This window comes from Salvia splendens, chromosome 8, assembly GCF_004379255.2.
Source record: "Salvia splendens isolate huo1 chromosome 8, SspV2, whole genome shotgun sequence".
NCBI lineage: Eukaryota > Viridiplantae > Streptophyta > Magnoliopsida > Lamiales > Lamiaceae > Salvia > Salvia splendens.
The window spans coordinates 26,229,449-26,246,119 of record NC_056039.1 but is presented as its reverse complement, the minus strand read 5'-3'; the positions used below and the strand labels follow the sequence as shown (position 1 = coordinate 26,246,119).

Below are 16,671 nucleotides of genomic sequence, written 5' to 3'. Positions count from 1 at the left end.
TCGAAGTAATTTAAGATTTTAATTTTTAAATTTAGGAACATAAATTAACGTAATTTTGATGAACTTTATACGAGTAATTTTTTGTTTATGATATGATTTTTTTTTATTTTACAAAGTGGATGATTATTATAAAAATAAATAAATAATAAGTTGTAGTATGAGTAGATATAGGAGGAGAGATTAGGGGTGGAAAATTCGATACAAGAAAAAATCATACCTATACATTACCAAAAATTTTGGTATAACGAATTTCGATATACCTTACTTTTGATATGACGAATTTTAATACCGATACCGTGTCTCATTTTCGATGTCTTATACCGAAATTTGGTATACCGTACTTTTGAGTTATACCTAACTTTCAACATCAATGAAAATAGAATATTTGAGTTTTAGAATATTCCCTTCGTCCCATCAAAATATGTGCACTTTCCATTTTCGTCTGTCCCACAAAAATATGTGCATTACATTTTTGGAAAGTTATATCAATTAAATAATGTAGGTCTCACTATCCACTAACTCTACTTTAACTACCATTTTTCTCATCTCTCCTACTTACCATATCATTCTCCTCCTCTCTCTTAATTTACCAATTTTATCCTAATTCTCGTGTCATACCCAATGCCCATATTTTTATGGGACGGAGGGAGTATTATTTATATTTTAAAATTTTAAAAATATATTAAATATATTTTTATATAATTATATTTATATTTTACAATAGATTTATAATTTATATATATAAAAAAGTATATTTTATACATAATTATATTTGTATTTTACGGTTTATACCGAATTTTGGCATGCCGTGGTATACTGCGATATATGAAAATTCATACAGTTACCTTACCAAAAAGTATCATACTATACTAAAAATTACGTGTATACCGAAAAATCGGTATTTTTTATATGATAAATGTTGGTATTTCGGTATTTTTTCCGAGCCCTAGGAGAGATATGTGATTGGAGGAGTTTTGGCTGCAAAAATTGAGAGGAATTATATATGATAGAGTTAGGGTATAAATTGAGGTATGAAATCATGATGTGTAGGTTGTGGTTGGCCAATCTTCCATGTCAACTTTGGTACGGTGATACATGTGAATACCTAGTGCATCCATTTTAATTAAATTGTAATTATGAAGACACCCCAGTGTTACGAAGAGTTAGATGTACAGATTTCTATCTTACCTTAATATCAAATTCTAGACGTTTGAGTTCTTGCTTAATTGCTTTTAAATGTTGTACATGAATTGAAGTCTAGCTAATCCAATTTTATGCTGGTATGTTTGGTTTTATAATCATATGTTAATTTTTCAACTCGTGATGTTATTTGTATTATTCTTGTAAATGTTTAAGAAGACAAACACACTGGAAATTAGAATTTAAATGAATATGGACAAATATAGGAAAAAAAGGGAATAAATTAGAGTTCAAATAGCTAGAGCCATGACAATGTATTACTTTTTTTTTTGCAATGTGAAATAATTACCGTAACCAAATACGACTTGAAATTTATAACAAATGTATAAATTCTAATAACTAATTACCTAAACAAATAAGTACAATAGGAAAGATTATTGAGAATTGCAAAAAGGGAAAGAGAATTGCTAACCTTAAAATCAAAACAACTACCCCTTCCTCTATAATTAATACGGTGCAATCCACAAATTTAATTTCATTATAGGATATTCACACTTTAATCAATTACATAAAAATCATATACAATTATATTATTTAGGGTTTTTGCTATAAATATATGGACTTTCAACATTTTGATTTTTCCCCTAAACTTTTATTTTTTAATGTAAATACATGAACTATGGATGTTTTTGATTCCCCTCCCCCTCCAAATATTCCGGCCAAATCAAAGCTTTTCGGCATGAGACTTTATGTAGTGTTATTTTGTGAGTTAATAAGGAGAGTATAAAGTAAGAGAGATGAAAATGTAGAAATAATGTTTTTATTTTAAGAAACGTTTTATTTTTAATGAGACTATCAAAGAGAAAAATATTTCATTTTTAATGGGATAGAGAAAATATTTGACTGATACGATACGATTTGGTTAGGTTTATGCGGACGGTGCACTACAAAAAAAACGCATATTAGTGACGGAATTAGTGACGGCAGCTGAAATTTCAAGAATTAGTGACGGATAACTGACTGAAAATCTTCAGTCACTAATTGGTGACAGAATCATCCGTCACTAATCCGAATTTTCCATGGAAGCCGCCTTATATTTCCGTCATTGTATAAATCCGTCACTAATATATCCATCACTAATACTTTTTACTAACATGCTAAATTCGTCACTAATACTTTTTACTAACATGCTTTTTATTGACGGATCTGTCAATAATTAATCTGTCACGAAATTTGTTAAGTGCCTAAATTTCACTGATTAGTGACGGATAATTCTGTCACTAAATTGCAATGTTTTTTTTTTGTAGTGGTGCAAGGCATTTATGTTTTATAGTTCGGTCAACACTGCAGTGCATAGCAACAGATGCACTCATTAAATTCCCAGGATGCCCTTTTTCTCAAATAAGATTAATCATATTCCATATTTGTGTATGACTTGAAACGGAAAAATACACAAATAGGTTCTTTAAGTATACTCCTTCGGAAGATATCATCAAAGAAGGGTAATTTGCCTGTACATTTCTAATATTTTATCAAATTATGGATTTTACATAGTAACTTTAAAATCTATATGTAAATTATTAAACTAGTTATTATTCTGAATTTGCAACCAAAATTAATTAAGATAAGTTTATTGTACTTATTGCTTGTGTAATTATTATTATATAAATAATCTGTATGTGTCTATATTGTCCTATATGTATGTAGGGACGTAATCAAATGGAGTACTATTTAATTTAATGTGTTATTTGCTAACTATTCAATATTCTCTTCAATAGGAGTCTCATTTCATTCTGACACGAGTTTAAAGAAATGTTAAGGAAAGCGGTTGGAATAAAGTTAGTGGAATATGTGTCTCACTTGTATATATTAGTTTTGAATGATATGTGAGTAGAATGAGTTGTTGGAATGTGAGGTCTCTTAACCATTTATAATAATCAACCGGGACTCCTATTCGCGGACGGACCAAAATGCAAAAAATGGTACCCCTATTCGCGTACGGAGTGAGTACATTGTATTAAAAAATATCAACATAAAATTTGTATTGACATACTCATTTCATTGTGTTGACATTTTTAATACAATGGGTTGATTAATTAGCAAGTAGTAGTACATTAAGTTAGTTAACATTCTATCGCGACCCTAGGTATGTATAAGTATAACTTTACATTACTATATCGATTGTGTATTTAGGGCATGTTTGATAAGTGATGTTAGATATACCTAGGTTAGTTAGTGATCAAGATTTAGAGCATCCCCAACGGTGCTCGTTAGGGAGGACGTCGTCCGTGCCGATGGCGCGGCACGCTGTTGTCCGCCGCTGCACTCTTGCCGACGGCACGGCGCTGCTCGATGTATCGAGCACGTCCGTGCCGCTGAACAGGGCGACGTGGCGCCCTCTCATTCGCCAACGGCTTAGCCGTTGCAATTTTTATTTTTATTTTTTTTTAAATCAAAAATAATATTAAAAAAAAATCGGATTCCCAAAAATATAGTCGTTTTATTACTGTATTTTTGAAATTTTTTTATTTTTTTAAATTTTTTTAATCCCAAAATCATCTATAAATACACACATTCATCATCCATTTTTCACATCAAATTATATCTCATTCATATTTTTTATACAACTCATCTACATCTTCCTCTCTCACTCATACCCTCTCTAAATTCAAAAATGGATTTCAGCGACATCATGGCGGAAGCGGAGCGCGAAGAACAAGAATATTATGAACAATATCATGTCGCCTATGAAGCCTATGTCACCGCCGCTACCCCCGCCCCTACTCCTCGACCAACTAGATCAAATCGCCGCTACATCCCTCGTGACCGGGAGGGAGCCCACGAAAGGCTCGTTGCCGACTATTTTTCCGACGAGACGCGGTTTCCGAAAGATTACTTCCAGCGCCGGTTTCGCATGTCAAAACGGTTGTTTATGCGTATTGTCAACACATTGTCCGCCCGTGTTGAATACTTTCAATCACGTAGAGACGCAACCGGTCGACAAAGTCTCTTGGCGTTGCAGAAGTGTACTTGTGCCATCCGACAACTTGCTACTGGGCAAACGGCTGACCTCTTCGATGAGTATTTGCATGTGGGTGAGTCAACTGGAATCGAATGCCTCAAAATTTTTTGCGACGACGTTCGTTCTGCTTTCGGTGATGAATTCCTTCGGGCACCTACCACCGAAGATTGTCAACGGTTGCTTCATCTTCACGAAACAATCCACGGATTTCCCGGTATGCTTGGCAACATTGACTGCATGCATTGGAAGTGGAAGAATTATCTGAATGCTTGGAGGGGCCAACACTTAAGCGGCCACAAAGGCGGTGGCCCAACGCTTATCCTTAAAGCAGTCGCCGACTACCGCCTATGGTTAGCATGCATATTTTGGTATGGCCGGATCCAACAACGATTTGAACGTGCTCTATTCTTCACCACTCTTCAATGATGTTTTGAATGATGTAGCACCGACGATCGACTTCACCGTCAACGGAAATCCTAACCACTGGGTTACTATCTCGCCGATGGTATCTACCCAAGGTGGTCGACTTTCGTGAAGACGCTCAACAATCCGCAAGACCCGAGATGGGTTCTTTATGCGCAGTGTCAAGAGGCTTCTCGGAAAGACGTCCAAAGAGCTTTTGGGGTCCTTCAAGGCCGATTCAACATTGTGAGGGCCCCGTCTCGGCTGTGGTACGTTAAGAATATTGCCGACATCATGTACACGTGTATTATCTTGCACAACATGATTATAGCTGACGAAGGACCGATGACGGCTAACTTTAATGACGAGGATGAAGCCGGAAGCTCAACCGCAAGGTCTCCCCCAAGCCGAGGTATGCATACGACGGTGCTCGAGAGGATCCAAACAAGACACACAATACGCGATACCAAGACCCACACTGAGCTACAAGATGACTTAATCAAACACATTTGGGCTAAATTCGGCAATGAGTTGTAGGTTTTTTAATTTTTATGAATTTAATTATGTAATTTTTTTATTTTTAGGATTTAAATTATGTAATTTTTAATTTTTAGGATTTAAATTATGTAATTTTTATTTCTAGTCTTTAATTATGAAATTTTTTATTTTTAGTAATTAGTAACAATATTTTGGATATTTTTAATGCATTTTAATGTTGTGGAAATATTTTTATTTAAATTGAATAATAGAATGGTGGGACCCTTGAGCATGTCCTTGCGGAAGATCATGGATGGGGTGTTGCGCTCTTGGGGAAGAGTAGGGAGTAAAAAATTAATAAATGTGGGGTCGGGCCCACAACCATGCTCTTTGGCATGAGCATGGTTGGGGATGCTCTTAGAGCATCGTTAACGCGGATGGTCGGGCCGCAAATCGCGATGCCCGGCCCGTCCCAAGCGTTGGAGGAGGTGGAGTCACGGCCCAGGCCGGTCCCGGGGCTGCATCTGCGGCTCGGTGATGGTCCCGCGGCCCGGCCTGGCCGGCGATGGAGATGAGGGCCGGAGGGGGTTGGGCCGCTACTGTAGGAGAATTTTCTGAATTTTTATGCATTTTTTTGAGGAAGAAGAGGGAGGGGGAGAGGAAGAAGAGGGAGGAAATGTAGAAGAGGGGAGTCGGATGCAATTTTCTAATTTTTAAATTTTTTTTTGCATTTTTTATGTTATAATTTTTAGTTTTTTTTAGTGTATAATTTATTATTTTTGAATTAAAAATGAATTTCTTGTGTTATAATTGTTCGTCGTTTTTAATTTTTACAAGTATGAATTTCTCGTGTTATAATTGTTCAACGATTTCTATGTTGTAATTTTCAATAATCGATCGAAAATTAACTTTTCCGTGTTATAAATTTCCGGTGTTTTTTATTTTATGTGTAAAATAGGTTGAAGTTGTGAATAGTGTCATTTATTAGTTGCGGCCCGGGTTGTGGCCTGCAGGGTTAGAGCAGTTGGGACCTGGGCCGCAACTGTAGAGGAACGATGACGTGGAGGGGACTTGTGGCCTGAAACCGAGCCGGTGTTATTGATGCCCTTAGGGCCAAGTTAGGGAAATATATGATTTTAATAACACATGTTTGCTACCCTAGTTAATTTTTTTTAATAAGCCAACTTTGTTTGAAGGGAACTTATGAAATCATAAATAAATATACAATGATGAATTTGAGATAATTAAATTGATTTAATTCTTAAATTGTCTTGGTTTATTTACCTAATCAAATCTTTTAAATTCCTATATACTACACTACGTGGTATGCAAAAAGAATTAGTATCTCTTCTTTTCCCTCTTATTTCTCACGGCAGATTGTTTGCTCCAAATTTCGCTCTCTTTTTCTCCCCTTAATACTCACGGCGGCTCCTTGTTCTTTTCCATTGTTCTTTGAAAGGTAAACAAACTTCAGTTACTGTCGTAAATCAGTATACACTTGTTATTGAACTATGTCTTGTAATCGTAAATCAGTTACTCTTGTTATTGAATTATGTTATATAAATAATTTTAAAAAGAAGGTTATGTACACACTTCATACATCAAATCTTCCTTAAATCTTCAAATTTTGGGTTTTTCACTATATGTGTGATTGTCGTGTCCAAACATGACGTCGTTGGTTTTTCTAGGCAACATGGATGATTTTCAAGATATTTGTAATCGACTTATTTGGAATGATAGAGAAGAAGAGGTTCTACTAGCGACAGATAATGGATTTCTCATTGGATACCTTCTTAAACTAGTAGAAGCATTGCATCGTGAGTTTCCGACAACCGATCTGAAGGTTAATCCTAATATCACATCAAAGGTTTCTGCTTGGAGAAATGGTTATAACTCTCTCAAACATATCCTTAAGCTCAGTGGTGTCAGTTTTAATCTGAATGGAGACCACAAAACTGACTGTGATGACCAGCAGTGGGCAGTAATTGTGAAGGTATGCTTGTGTTTAATGATCTAGTTTGTAGTACATGTATGACGTCTTTGTTGGAGGGAAGAAGTTAAATATATTTGGCCAATTGTTTATTCACTACAACTAGAATGTGACTTATTTTATTTCTTTTCTTTGAGAAAAATGTGATTCTATTATTCTCAATTCTTCTTTACTTCTTTACTTTTGTTTTATTACTGATAAAAACTCTTCTTAATTATTGTAAAGTCTTAATTATTGTACAGGTATGAAAAGATATGCAATGTATTAGCAGAGCCAACTACTAATATGACCTATATCCACAATAAATTTTAGATGTGGACTTAACGAGTTTTAATGCAAAATTGGTAAAATAAGAAATAAAAAGTTGAAATGGTGTTAGTGCGGAAAATGGGACCCACCTTGTCGAATAGAAAAAATACTTACAAAATAGATAGATACTCCCCCTGTCCCATAATAAATGTCACACTTTCCATTTTAGTTTGTTCCACAAAAGATATCATATTTCATTTTTTGGTAAAAGTTCTCTTTGACATTAATATAAATATAATATTTTCTATCTTCACTTAATACACAAAACAATATCTCCTAAAATCTCGTGTCAATTCTCAAGTGTGCCATCTATTATGGGACGGAGGGAGTACTAGTTTTGGTGGACGAACAATGAAAAAGCATAAATGTTTTTCATCGACGAATGTATTATACTTACTTATTAATACTCTTTCCATCCCATAAAAATATGTGCATTTGAAATGACACGGGATTTAATACACAATTGGTAAAGTAAGAGAAATGAAGAGAAGAATAGTTAAAGTAGTGTTAGTGGATAATGAGACCAACATTATTATCAGTGTTTAATGAGTTGAAATGGTGGGTTGTAGTGATATAAGTTGTAAATAAATTGATGTGTATGAGTTTGGGATAACTTTCCATAAATAGAAATGCCCATATTTTTATGAAATATACGAAAATGGAAAGTGCATATATTTTTATGGAATAGAGGGAGTCCTTTCTATTTTCCTGTAAATTAGTACTCCATTCGTCCCATGTAAGTAGAGTCAAGACTTTTGGGCAAACATATTAAGAAATTGTATTGAAAAATAAAAGAGATGAATAAAATAAGAAAAAAGAATAGAGAATAAAGTAGGAGATGAAATAACATACTCCCTTTGTTCCGCTTTAGCAGTCCCAGTTACTTTTGAGCAGTCGTTTTATAAAAATGATAATAAGTAGTTAAAATGGAGAAATGGTAAAGTAAGAGAGAGAATAATATAGAGAAGAGTCTTATCTACATTATTCTCTTTCTTGCTTTACCATTTCTCCACTTTAACTATTTATTATTATTTTTACAAAACGAGTGTTCAAAAGTAACTGGGACTGCTAGGAGTAATAGTGATTTGATGTTATGCTTTTTGTATAAAAAAATTTACTCAATTTAGTTTGGACTGAGAGAGTACAAAACTATTGTATTGATTTATTCACGTGTTGCAATCAATTTATATTTCAGCAATGACATGGCTTATTCCGGCGATGACATGACATTTTTAGTGAAATTTCGAGGAATCTTGTAAAAGAAATAACATCGTAACGTGGATTTTTTTACAAAATACTCGTTTTGTCCCTGAATAAAAGTCTTACACAGTTATAGTACGTGTTTTAATAAATGTTAAAAAAAGTGAATTGAATAAATTAGTGAAATATGAGTTTCATTTAAACATACTCTCTTTGTCCCCAAAGAATATGCACTTTGGGTTCGGCATAAATTTTAATGCAAAATGAGTAAGTAAAAGAGAGGTAGAGAAAAAGTAATAAAAGTATTGTTAGTGGAGAATGAGTCTCACCTGAGAAATGAGTTCCCAAAATTAGAAGTGTATATTCTTGTAGGACGGACTAAAAATGAAAGAGTGCATATTTTTATGGAATGAATGAAGTATTAATTTTATAATAATTTGAGTTTAATAATTTGATGGAATGTTGCTATTTCTCATTTATGGAAATATGAAATAAAACTCTTATTTCCTCCGTCCACAAAAAATAGAGCACATTTAAAAAATGAAAGTTTTCAACAACTTCTCTCTTACTAATAATATGAACCCCACATTTCACTAATACTACTTCTCTCTTACTTTACAAATTTCACATTAAAACAAGTATCATTCACAATGTATCCTATTTTTCGTGGATGGAGTGAGTATTCAGGAACATACACAAATAACAAAACATAACTCTTATTCAGAGACGAGGGAGTAACAAATTCCACTAAATTTCCTCAAAATGTCACACGATCAGCTGAGTAAATCACAAAATTATGCCATCCCTGAAAGTTAATGATTATAGTTCCCTCTTTATTCATATCCAGATTATTTGGAAACTTGGCCTGACTTAAAGAGACAAAAGATATATAGAGAACTCTGACATTTGGAGTACTATAGGCATTTCATATTTTCCATAATATCTTATTCCTATTCTACAGTAATAAGTATATTCAAGAGTCATAAGAAAAATATGATAGGAACATTAAATTAGTGTTTTGGGTTGTTAGCTCAATAATAAAAAAGAATATTAAATGAAATGGATTGAGATTCATACAAAACGTAGTTATTGTAATTTAAGAACCAAAATCGTCCATGAATAGTAGCAGGGCGCGTGTTTGCAATAATATGTTATACACTGCTTCGGTTTAGATCAAACGAAACTCAACTACACATCACACCATTTTCTTTTCTCTCTCTACAGTAACTCCATTGATCTCTCTCTCTCTCTCCCTGCAGTTGGCTATAAATTCGAAACCTCAAAACTAAGCTGAATTTCCTCACAATCATTCCTCAAACGCCGCGGCGCCACCTTCCCCGCCGCCGCCGTCCGCCATGGACCCCACTCAAAGTTAGAAGTCTAGAGCAGCTGCATTGACGATTAATCCCACACCAGCAATGGCGGCGAGCAACAACAACAACTCCGCCGCCGTCACGGCGGCGGAATCCGCTTCCTCGGACGAGCTGGCGGCGAAGCTCGCCCACAAGCGGTTCGAAGGGCTGGTGACGGTACGGACGAAGGCGATTAAGGGGAAAGGCGCCTGGTACTGGGCCCACCTCGAGCCGATCCTCGTCCACAACTCCGACACCGGCCTCCCCAAGTCCGTCAAGCTCCGCTGCTCCCTCTGCGACTCCGTCTTCTCCGCCTCCAACCCCTCCCGCACCGCCTCCGAGCACCTCAAGCGCGGCACCTGCCCTAATTTCTCCTCCAAGCGCACCTCCATTGACCACCACTCCCCTCCGTTGACCATCGTTGACCCGTCAAAATTTACGGTAGACTTATCCTACCCGCCTGCAGTGCAGCAACATCAACAGCAGCTGGTGCTGTCAGGCGGGCGGGAGGATTTGGGGGCCCTGGCAATGCTGGAGGCCAGCGTGAAGCGCCTCAAGAGCCCCAAGCCATGGCCCGCCCCAAGCCTCACCAAGGCCCAATCCGACTCCGCCTTGGATCTCCTCGCCGACTGGGTGTACGACAACTGCGGCTCCGTCGCCCTCTCCAGCATCGATCACCCCAAATTCGAGTCCTTCCTCAGCCACGTGGGCCTCCCTGCGGTCTCAAGGAAGGACCTGATCGGGCCCAGACTGGACGCCAGGTACGCCCAGGCAAAGGCCCAATCCGAGGCCAAAATCCGCGACGCCATGTTCTTCCAGATTGCAGCTGACGGCTGGAAATCCGACGACTATCCCGTCCATTTAGCGCTCAATCTCCCAAACGGCACCAACGTCTTCCGCAAGGCCGTCTTTACCGCGCCCTCCGTCTCCGCCCACGCCGAGGAGATTCTCTGGGACACCGTCGTTGAGATTTGCGGCAGCACCGTGCAGCAGTGTGTCGGGATAGTCTCCGACAGGTTCAAGACGGCTCTCAAGAATCTGGAAGATCGCCACCGTTGGATGGTCAACATCACCTGCCAGCATCACGCCTTCACCGCCTTGATCAAGGATTTCGGCAACGAGCTTCCCCTGTTCAAGACCGTCGCCGGCAATTGCCTCCAACTCGCCTCCTTCATCAACAACAACTCCCGAATCCGCCGCAGTTTCCACAAATACCAGCTCCAGGAATACGGGCACGCCGCCCTCTTCAGAGTGGAGGCCTCGGATTTGATAGAAGACATTATCGCCTCCGCAGGAGCTCTCCAGCTCCTCTTCTCCGACGAATCGTATAAAGAGGAGCCGGCAACAAGAGAAATAGAAGAAATGAGGAGAAATCCACACTTTTGGAATGAAGTAGAGGCAGTCCATTCTCTAGTGAAGATGATCAAATCAATGGCGCAAGAGATCGAAGCGGAAAAGCCGAGAATCGGGCAATGCCTCCCTCTCTGGGAGGAGCTCCGGGTGAAGCTAAAGGAATGGTGCTCCAAATTCCACATTCCTCAACCTCCCTTGGAGAGGATCGTAGAAAAAAGATTCAAGAAAAACTACCACCCATCATGGGCTGCAGCGTTCGTCCTTGATCCCCTCTACCTGATCAGAGACGCCACCGGAAAATACTTGCCACCGTTCAAATGCCTGACGAGTGACCAGGAGAAGGACGTGGACAGGCTGATCACGCGCCTGGTGTCGCGGGAGGAGGCCCACGTGGCTGTGATGGAGCTCATGAAGTGGAGGAGTCAAGGCCTGGACCCGGTGTACGCACAGGCGGTGCAGCTGAAGCAGAGGGATCCGAGTTCGGGGAAGATGAGGGTTGCCAACCCGCAGAGCAGCAGGCTCGTGTGGGAGACGTACCTCAGCGAGTTCAAGTCGCTAGGGAAGGTCGCGGTCAGGCTCATCTTCCTGCACGCGACCTCGTGCGCCCTGAAGCTCAACCGGCCCCTCGTGAGATGGGCGGGGCCGAGGGATAGGCTGCAGAAGATGATATTCATTGCTGCTCATTCCAAGATGGAGAGAATTCCCAATGAGGATGACAAGGATGGGGAGATCTTCGCCTTGGAAAATGGTGAGGATGATGTGCTCAATGAGGTTTTTGTTGATACTTCCTCTGTGTAAGATTCCCTCCTTTTGCTTATCAATATTAGTTTGAACTCAAATTAGTCATATGATTTATTAACTAACCATTTACATAATACTACTAGCTTGTGATGAGATGGGCTTAATCTGCTATAAAATCTTGCTTTATTCAAATGAGTACTCTTTGTAATGTTTAGCTTCTAATTTCTCTACCATTGGATTGAATGTTCTAGTTTCATACATGACAAAAATTCTTGTATTGTTATCAAGAGAATTATGATTGAAGTTGGATTTTTGTGGTGATAGGAGCATTTGATCCTTACATGGTGAGAACTTCATGACAGACTGATCGCCAGCTCGACGTCGTTCACTCTCTATTAGCAGAGGGCCTGATCCAATTACTATCGTCTCCAAATTCCCGTAGAGCTAGAGCCCTACCCGATCGAACAACTTAACTCAAGCCAAGCTATGATTTGGGGGTTTCAGAGATGGAAATTACCAGTAGTACATCTTTTTATTTTTGTGGTAACTGTTGTAGTTTGATCTCAAAACAAAACACAACAAAACAAATCTTATTGTTGTAGAGTTTTTACCTTAGCTTTTTTGCTTCATGTGTTACGTTTAAATTTTGTCTAGCGTATATGGATTTTATGTTACGAAAATATTTAATCAATGTTATTCGCAATGCAGGCTTAATGTCTACTAATAGTAGTATATCAATCATATTTGATATGACATATATTAAATATAAATCATTAGTAGTATTTGATATTAGGATGCATAATTACATGAACATTTTTGAACTTGAGTTATAAAAACAGTGCATTTTATATTGTTATAATTATATTATACCACATCATAATCATACACACTAGTATTAAAATACAAGAAGAATATAGAATTTGGAAAACAAGGAAAAAGAAACCATGTAATCCATCAGAGCATTCGCAGTTGGGCGGACGATAGGCCGCCCGATGCCTCGGGCGCGCCATCGTCAACCCACTGTGGGTGCGCGGACGATGCCCGATGCATCGTCCGCGCCCTATAGATCGTCCGCGGACGATAGGGCATTGCCCGCCCTATCGTCCGCCCATTGTGGGCGACGCGGACGATGCAACGCGTTTTCATTTTTTTTTTGAATTTTTGTCTATTTAAACCTCGTTTGTCATTCTATTTTTCATACGAACATTTCTCTCATCTCTCACATTACATACGAATATTTCGATAATCTCTCACAAACAAAAATGAACCACGACGACGACTGCAGTACCTCGGAGGGCGTTAGTCGGACCTTGACGCGAGCCTTATTCGATGTTGTCAATGACGCAATGGCGGATTGCTTAGCCAAAATGCAGCGCGAGGAGGAGGAGGCGGCGGCGTCGGAGCAGATCCCCAGGCCTATTCGATGTCGGACAGTTGTCCACCGCGAACATGCCGTAACTCACGAACGTCTATTTGCAGACTATTTTGCCGAGCAACCACGGTGGGGCCCGACTGTTTTTCACCGCCGGTTTAGAATGCATCGTTATCTTTTTCTCAGCATTGTCCAGACGTTGGAGTCACGTGATGAATACTTCCAGATGGTTGAAGAAGTTTGGGCACGTAACCGTCGTCGTTGAGAATGCGTATTTTTTTAATTTGTATTGTAATGTATTAATTTTAAATGAAATGAAGGTTTTTTTCCAATTTTTGTAGTTATTTAAATATTCAAATAAAGAAAATGCTTAGGGCGGCCTTTAGGGCGGCTTATAGGGCGCCCCACTGCATGTGGAATGGTAGAAAGATAAAATGCTGACGTGGCGGTGTATAGGGCGGGCTTTAGGGCGTGGCTTAGAGCAACATATTGCTAATGCTCTCATGAGCCCATGCACATAGGTAAAATTATCAGAGTATAGGTGTTTGATGATTTATGATGATGCTACTTTAGCTTTCCAATAATGGAAAGGCAAATCCTTTTCCATATTTTTGAAAAATTCCCCCCAACACCCCAACCTACTCTCCCCTTTCAATGATGGATTGTCATAACATTTTCATCCACTCACTATCTGTCACGAAAAGGGGAAATTTTGAATATCCAAAGAAATTAATTAGTAATTAGTACTTTATGGTGAGCAGAAAAAAAGTATTCGAAAATGGAGTAGAATAATATGCTTCATTTGTCTTTTCCCATCTACTAATTGCTGTTTTAGTGGAAAGACAGAAATTCTTGTCGGCAAGATTAGTACATTGGTAGTTCTGCAAACACACAAATTAAAAGATGACTATGTAAAATGACAACTTACCAACTGCAATTGACACACATAAAAAGATTAGAACATTTAGTAGTATTATTTAATTAGGTAAATAATGAGATATATTACCCTTGATCAGTGTGTTCAATTTCATGACAACCCACTTTGCAATATTGCAAAGAAAAAGATAAAGATAGAGATGTATAATGACTAATGTAGGAGGATAGATTTATCTTTTTCTTGGAGAATCTTTCTCTATTCAAGCAATGTATTTGTTCAGGTAAATTATATATGGTGCATATATAGAAGTTTTTATGTAGTGTAAGAATATACCCAAAGCCAATAAGATATTCATTGTTTATTTTAGGGAAAATAACATATATTTATTGCAATTTAAAATAGAGAAGGATGATATGCTTACCGTCAAAGTAAAGTGTCTACAAACAGACTAAAAAATTTATAGTTAAACGGTAAAAATGAGTTTCCTAGTGGGAAACAAGAGAACTATGAGGTGACATAATTCGGCCATATGCTCAACGGCTTGTTGCAATGATGTTATCTTCAACTCATTATTTTATATGTTCAAGCATGGTTTTATTTTAGTTGATAGTACTTAAGTTTAATGCTTCCAATTAACTGATTATTATTTTGATGATTTATGCATGAATACTAAATTCGAGAGATGAGTATAAATTAATTAAGTGAGAATATGATCAATTGACACATTAATTTAATAAAATTGAGATTAATGGTAAGGACTTAGGATAGTAGAATTATGAGAAGTTGCATGTTGTTAATCAAACGAATTAGTCAATTAGTTACTTAGAATCCAAGGTTTAGTAAGACTTGACTCGATAATGAACAATTGGACATGGTTTTAAGTAGTTAGACCTTAGATAGGTGGATTGATTAATGAAACCTTATCCCTATAGTGGTTTTATTCTTATTTAGTCTTCGTAGCTCCTCCAAAGTTAAAAGCTTAGTTACTACTATTTGTTTTCCTTTTCGTTAAAATAACACCATTAGAGCATCCACAACGGCGAACAGGACGACGTCCGTCCGTCCGTGCCAGCGGCACGGAGATGCTGTCCGCCGCTGGCACGACGTTGCTCGATGCATCGAGCACGTCCGTGCCAGCGAGCAGGCGACGTGGCAGCATGTGATTGGCCAACGGCATAACCGTTGGCAATTAATTTTTTTTAAAATCGGATTTTAATTAAAAAATCTGATTAAAAATAAAAAAAAATATTTTCCCACTTCCCATAAAATCATATCCGTTTTCTACCCACTTTTAATTTATTTTTCAATTTTTTTCCCTAAAAATACACATTTTCATCTATAAATACCCACACTTTCACACCAAAAATTCACAACACACTACACAATTATCATCCAAATTCTCTCATTTCCATTCTCAATTCTCATCCAATCTTTCATTCACTCTTACTCTTACAACAAAACAATGTCCGGCCACAGCGATCACCCCCGGGGCTCCCACGGTTGGAACCTCGATTTGTTCGGTTCACAACCGTTTCCTAGTCTGGAAATGGAATATTCGGCCCCTCCTCAAACCCAAGGTTCGGAAGTTCTGGGTGGCTACCGGCCTTACCCGATCGACGACCAAGATGCCCCCGAAGGGCAATACGGGTGGACACCCGAGCCTAGAGCGAGGTCGAGCGGCCCCTCCCAAACTCGGACTTCTCCTACTCGCGGTGTCCGCACACCGTATACTCCGGCGGAGATGGAGCAATTATTCAAAACGTTCTTGTCAGTCTCCGAAGATCCGGAGATTGGCACGAACTAATCCGACGATCATTATTGGTGGCGCATCTGTCGCCGGTACAATGAAAACCGGCCAGCTGGAACAATTGAGCGCAACGAGAGTATGGTGCGCGACGCCATATACAGAGCCAACGAAGAAATCCAAAAGTTCCAGGGGTATTACCTCCAGGAAGAGCGGCCGGAGCGAGGTCGACATCATCAGTTCTGCCTTGTCGACCTACCAATCCATGAACTACAAGACGTTCAAGTACCTCAACATTTGGCAGGAGACGCGGTCGCATCCGAAGTATAGGGGAGGCGTAACATCCTCCTCTAGCGGCTTGATACGGTCCCACAGCCAAGGGAACCGTCTTTACCTGCAGAACGGAGGCCGACGGAGATGGCGGAGGCAAGGCCAAGGGAAGAGGAGTCGATTGCGACAACGAAACCTAAAAGGAATGCGAGACCGCCGAAGAGGTTGGGCGACTTCGTCGCCAAATAGTTTATTCCCTTAGTTAGTTTATTTCCTTTATTTTTTCGGTCATTTAGTTTTGCCTTTTTTGAACTATTAGTTTTATTATTTATTTTGCGTCGGGTTTTCTTTGTTGATTCTTTCCCGATGAGAATAGGATTAGGTCGAATCAACCCTAGGGTCCTTAGTCTATAAATAGGGCG

At 38.6% G+C, this 16,671-nt stretch overlaps 1 protein-coding gene across 3 annotated transcripts; it reads left to right on the top strand.

The window, feature by feature from the left end:
- The first annotated feature begins 9,700 nt into the window (after positions 1–9,700).
- On the top strand, positions 9,701–12,706 carry LOC121744888. Of its 3 annotated transcripts, none has more exons than XM_042138571.1 (2): positions 9,701–11,993; positions 12,311–12,706. In XM_042138571.1, the coding sequence occupies exons 1-2, from the start codon at positions 9,959–9,961 to the stop codon at positions 12,343–12,345; spliced, it is 2,070 nt and encodes a 689-aa protein (XP_041994505.1). In that variant the 5' UTR covers positions 9,701–9,958; the 3' UTR covers positions 12,346–12,706. The 3 variants fall into 3 exon arrangements, with proteins under 3 accessions (XP_041994505.1, XP_041994504.1, XP_041994503.1); XM_042138570.1 differs by having other exon boundaries at positions 9,701–12,039; positions 12,314–12,706; XM_042138569.1 differs by having other exon boundaries at positions 9,701–12,039.
- Positions 12,707–16,671: the final 3,965 nt, after the last annotated feature.